At 48.7% G+C, this 5,904-nt stretch overlaps 1 protein-coding gene across 1 annotated transcript in view; it reads left to right on the forward strand.

Moving 5' to 3' along the window:
• Positions 1-2,919: 2,919 nt before the first annotated feature.
• Positions 2,920-5,904, forward strand: part of Pitpnc1 (phosphatidylinositol transfer protein, cytoplasmic 1) — a 240,031-nt gene continuing 237,046 nt past the window's right edge. The window contains exons 1-2 of the mRNA XM_005402155.2: positions 2,920-4,490; positions 4,940-5,128. Coding sequence (XP_005402212.1) covers positions 5,123-5,128 — 6 coding nt within the window. The 5' untranslated portion in view covers positions 2,920-4,490; positions 4,940-5,122. The remainder of the gene's footprint in view (positions 4,491-4,939; positions 5,129-5,904) is intronic.

Consider the following 5,904-nt stretch of genomic DNA (forward strand, 5'->3'; position numbering starts at 1 on the left):
ATGTTATGGTTTGTGTCTGTGTGTCCTCCCAAAGCCTTATGGGGTGATGGGGCAGGCTTTTAGAGTTTGATTGATTATGGTGTGAGAGCTACACCTGCCCTGGGGTGGATAGTTTGCATATGTAAGGGAGAGGAAGAGGCTGCTTGGGGCCATTCCTCCCTTGTGTGTGCTTGTTGCTTTTGCTGTGTTCTGCGGCTATGAGCTGTGGCCCTCTGCCCTGTGCCACTCTGCCTTGTAACCTGCCAAGTATGGACTGAAACTTCCACAAACTGTAAGCAAAATAAACCTTCCCTTTCTTAATTTTGGGCGTAAAGTATTTTGTCCCAGCAACGAGAGAAAAGTAACCAAGACAGTGTATAGTTTCTTGCGTGCTACTTCTAAGTCCTTTGTCCTATAGATCTGTAGTATTTGAAGACCTAAATCTGCTGGGTCTGGTGGGGTAGGCTTGTAATCCCAGCATTCTGGGAGGCTGGGGCAGGAGGATCCCAGACTGGGATTCAAGCCCAGACTGGGTAACTCAGTGAGACCCCGTCTTAACATCAAAAAAAACAAAACAAAACAAAAAAACCTGAATCACTCCCCCCACATATACCTTTTGTAGTGCTGGGCTTGAACTCAGAGTGCTGTGCATGTTAAGCAAGGGCTCTACCACAGAGCTATTCCCCTAGTCCCTTGAATCTCTTATATTTCCTATAAAATTCAAGCTATCCACCGCCGTGGGTTATATTTGTATTTACACCTTTGTTTTGGTGCATAAGCGCTGCACCCACTCACAGCCCCGTACTTACCTCAGTCAACTGTTCCCACTAATATCATACCTTTGTGGGCAAAACCATTGATTTTTGCCTTGTGACAGTGTTAAAAATTGAACCCGTGCTAGGCAAGCACTCAAATACCGAACCACTTTGCCGGCACTTTTTATTTTATTTCGACACAAGGTCTTACAGTTTGACCAAGCTAGCTTTGGACCTGTGATCCTTCTGCCTCAGCCTCCTGAGTAGCTGGGATAACAGGTGTGTGCCGCACCTCCAGTATAGTCCAAACCAATGAAGAACTCTCCGGGAGCTCTGGGAGCTCTGTCTGCTTCTGCGGAAGGAGGCAGCACATTGGAATAGCTTTCCTGGGGAAGAGTATGTCATAGATCTTCTCAGTGGCAAATGTTTTGGATCTGAGGCTCCTATGCGCATGACCTTTTTATTATCATCAGGGGATGATTAGGCAATAGATTAAGATCCGCTTATTACCCTGTCAGCTCTATTAAGCCCTCACTAAGTATTTTTACTGAAGACTAAATTTCTAATTTAACCTGGTCCATTCATGACAGTGTTGCTCTTCCTGTCAGAGAAGACAGTTTTAGATTTCAGCAGAATATTCTAACTTCGCTTAGTAAGTAGTGACCCAAAAATTACTATGCAGGAAAATGGAATTTCACTGTTTGACGCAAAAATTTCCTATCCCAAGAGCACTGCGCCTTCCGTTTTTTCTGTAGCAAGGCAGATTTCTACATGTTCAGGAAAAGGGGGTAGCTGGAGGGAAAAAGCAAACAAAACAAAACAAAACAAAAAAACAGGAAAAAGTCAGTAATCAACCAGGAAGTTGTTGTTTTAGGGATTTTGCTTAATAAAGTCAGGATGAAATGAGTGCTCTTGACCAGACAGAAGAGACACAGGAGGTGCTTTGGGCTGCGTTCAGAGATTTAGCAGCCTAAACTTTGTGTTACCTTTTTTGTTTTTGTTTCTATTTTGAGACAAGGCCTCCCTAAGTCGCTAAGTTGCCTGCGCTGTGCTTGAACTTGCCATCTTCCTGCCTCAGCCTTCTAGTAAGGCAAGTTTGTGAGGTAAGGGGCAGATTAACATCTAGGGCTATTCAGCAATATTCATTAGATACTGCAGCTACAAAGTGAAAGCTTGCTTGGGGGAGAAAAAGGGAGAAAAGAAATGTGAACGCAGAAAGACAGCGGCAGGAGTTTGTGAAAGACAGCGGCAGGAGTTTGTGAAAGACAGCGGCCAGGAAGTGACGTGGAGGAGCAGCGATGCATGGTGGGAAAGCGGAAGCTCTCCCATCAGTCCTCTCTGGCAGAGACTCTAGAAGATTCCTATTTCTGGGGAAGAGCACAGATAGGGTACATGTCCTCTGAGGACAGATTCGTATCCGGCAACTACACCTCACACCTCAGGTTACTGCACCGGGCACCAGCCCATCTCTCTCTGTTTCTTTGTCTCACGTTGCGGGTTCAGCCCTAGCTTTAGATCGAAGAACCAGCGGATCCTTCCAGCTCTCTTGGTTCACTTTCTAGTTTTAACATTAAATGTAATACCAGGAAAATTCTTGGGAAGGGCAGGCCTTCTTTTCCCTGAATCAGGGAGCAAATGGACTCACCTAAGCAAAAAAGCCTGTGTTTCGGAGCTCCCTACCTACCTGCGGCTGTCAGGAAGGCATGAAGTTATCAGAGACAATCACGTCCTCCTTTCGCTCTGTGTGCCCTGGGCCTGGCATGAGTCTGTCTTTGATCCCCCCTCCGGGGTGGGGGAAATAGCAGTGCTGTTCAGATGGGAGCTAAAAAAAAAATGCCCTCCAGTGGGAGGGAATGTATTTCCTCGATCAGTGATCAGCGAATTGTTTAATGGCATGCTTTGCATTAAATATGATTCGAAAACTTTCAGTGGAAGAGTCTTTTTTTGTTTTGTTTTGTTTTTCTTCCAGTACCAGGAATCGAACTCACGACCTTGCGCTTGCCAGGCAGGCGCTTTGCCGCTGAGCTAAATCCCCAGCCCCCAGTGGAAGAGTCTCAAGAAATTTGAAGTCACACCCTGTCCTCATGACCCTGAAGCTAAAAAACCAAACCAAACCAAACCAAAACCCCCCTCAAGGTGCGGCCCAATTCTTGGGAGCGGGGTGGGTCTACATAGACATTGGCCATTTTAATTTTTACTTGTGTTTTTATTTCTTGACTTTTAATACGTTTTCTCATCCCAGGAACACTTAGTGCCTTGGCACGGAAGCTTATTTTTCAGTATTTCTTCTGATCAGATCAATAACCTCTGCTCACAGTCTCTGTGTAGCGGAAGGAAAATCAGAGATGGCGGATGTGGGTGTCTAATACATTAGGAAGCCGCTGCAGACTTCACCAGCTGTGGGTGCTGTGTTATCCGCGCTGTTATCTAGGACACGCGGGGCTCCAGTCTCGGGGGGTTCTGGAGAGTCCTTCTGGGTGCGGGTGGGGGGAAGATGGCGCTGCAGGAGACCTCTCCGCACTGCTCCGCCTGTCTGTCTTCCAGGGAGGCCGGGAGCAGCTCTCTTCTTGCCGGCACCAGGACCTGGCAGGCGGGAAGCAAGAACTGCTGCGTTCCACTGCTTTCGAGTCATTCACACCTGCAGCCCATATATAGGATGGATGTCTCCTCCCTTGACGCCAGAGACTTGGGAACGGGGAGCTGTTCCTTCTCAAATCCATTTTTGTTATTCCAAATCCCTTTTTACTGTGTGGTGCTGGGGAAAAGCCAGGTTGCTCTACCAGAAGGGCCCCCCCCCTTGGGGGGCGGTAGGGAAGTCACCTTAATTTCCCCGTGCCTCAGTTTCCCTGCTTCCTTGAAATGTGGCAAAGATGACAGCGTCCGCTCGTCTAGTCAGCGTTTGTCAGGGTCAGAGGGGGACAGGGGTGAGTGAGCCAGCGGATCCTTCTGCATGGGGCTCCCAGCCTGACAGGGCCAAAGCAATTAGAGATCTTCCAGAGAGAATATCGACAGGCAAATTCCACACGCAGGTGACACTGGGGCCGGCAGGAAATGACCTCAAGGTGAGGTTCAGATTCACAGCGGGAGAGATGAGCCGAGAATCTGGGAGCACCGGGAGCCCAGGCAAGCGGGGCGGGTGAAGCGTACAGGAAGAATGACTCAGTTATGACCATAACCAGGCGGCTTACACCGGATCACCGGAGGGAAGGATCTGCTTCCAAAGAATGGCAGGAGTGGCAGAGAGAGAAATAAAACAGCCCGTCCTGAGCCTGTCCTGGCAGGAGAGGAGGTCGCCAGTTTGACGGTGTCTAAATACCAGCGCGTGGTGGCGTGGGGGGGGTGGGGAGGTGACGCCGGGGTTTGGAGATAAAGTGAGTTTGAATCCTGACTTTGTCCCTGGTGATGTTGTCACTTTGGCTTTGGGAAAGTCACTAAAGTGCTCTAGGCTTCAGTTTGTCTGTCTTTCAAAGTGGGTTAAAAATATCCGCCCTGCAGAGTGGCTGTGTGTACGCAGCGCCCGTGTAATACGCGCTCAGCAAATGTTAGCTGTGCTCATGGGTTGAGCCGGACGCTGAATCCAGCTATGTCTTGATTTAGTCACTCCCAAGACTTCTGTAGCTTTTTTTTTTTTTTTTAATATGAGAAAGAATTGGCTAAGGAAGAGCTGTGTTTTAATTGTATTACTGTTCGACTGCTGGCTGTTTTGATATGTTGAACCAAGCGCATTGATCTTCGCGGAGGAGCTCCTGCCGCTGAGTGAGTCAGCCCATCTGCCTTACTAACTTGCTCAGAAGCTTCGGTGGCGCATTGATTTTAAAAGCCCCCAACAAAGCAGAGGGTTCTATTTAATGGAAGTACCGTAAGGATGGCATGGAGACTTGGGTTTGGCTTTCAAATCATCCAATATAAATAAAGTCCTTCTCTTGACTTTTAAAAAATGTTTGTAAGGGTCCTGATGTGTTGGGGGAGATATAATCACCCCTGGGTGTCCAGGGAGATGGGCCCCTTATTTAAAAAGGTGTAGTACTGTAGTAGCATAGAATTTATGCAATCGTTTTGTACACTTTAAATCATCTCTAAATGACTTATAATACCTAATACAGTGTAAATTCTATATAAATAGCTCTGCTGAATTGTTTAGGGAGAAGGACAAAGGAAAAGTTCTCTACATGTTCAGGGTAGGCACTTTTTTTTTTTTTTTTTAGCATCACAGGCACAAACCCACGGGTCTGGAGAGCTGGCAGTATTTCTATCACCGGGGGGCCCTTGTCCCTACAGAGGTGATATTTGTCTGAAGCACCGTTCTGATGTTACTCAGTAGGTGTAGCTTGTGTTCTAAAGGTGAGGACTTGGGTTTTTCACTGCCTGCGAGGTCCACCTGCGTCTGAATGAAGGTGAGTGTGTGCCCAAGGTGTGTTTGTGGGTTTCCATCCAGTGGTTCAAAGGCAAAGAACACATAGGAGAAAGTTGCTAAAGAAAAGAGGAGAGTTTCTGTGGCTCCTTTAAAAGTGAGTTCTAGGCTGAGCATGGTGGGGCATGCCTGTAATCTCAGCATTCTGGGAGGCTGAGGCAGGAGGGTTGCAAATTGAAGCACAGCCTAGGCAACTCAGCGACTCAGTGAGACTGTCTAAAAATAAAAAAATACAAAAAGGGCTGGAGACTTAGCTCAGCGTGAAGGCCTTGGGTTCAGTCCATAGTACTGCAAAAACAAACAAATGAGTTCCAGAGTTCTGTCCTGCAGCCAGGAATATGCGGCCCGGGTCCCACACGCAGGCAGTTGCCGTGTTCCTTCTGGGCTGTCCTCGCCCTCTGGCTTCAGCGCTGAAATAACCGGCTCTGTTCCAAAGCAGAGGTTTCGAATTGATTCCTCGCAGCCCTGAGCGCGCACTGCGCTGAAACGGGTTCAGCACCAGCCCTAAACTACCGGCCTTCCTGTGACATTTACCGCTCTTCCCGCGCCCTTGGAAAAGCTCTCCGGAAAGGAGAGTCGCCAGCTCGGGGCGCAGGAGCGAGGCCCTCGGAAATGGGCCCGGCGCGTTTCAGGGATGCCGCCAGGGCAGAAGCCCACTGCCCGCCAGAAGTCCTCGCTGTAGGCTGTGGGTCGGCAAGCTTCCTCCTCCCTCCTTTCATCCCCCGCCCCTCCCCTCCCCTCCCCTCCTTTCTCCTCCCC

Source organism: Chinchilla lanigera, unplaced genomic scaffold (genome assembly GCF_000276665.1).
Source record: "Chinchilla lanigera isolate Chin_1 unplaced genomic scaffold, ChiLan1.0 scaffold00077, whole genome shotgun sequence".
NCBI classification, from domain to species: domain Eukaryota; kingdom Metazoa; phylum Chordata; class Mammalia; order Rodentia; family Chinchillidae; genus Chinchilla; species Chinchilla lanigera.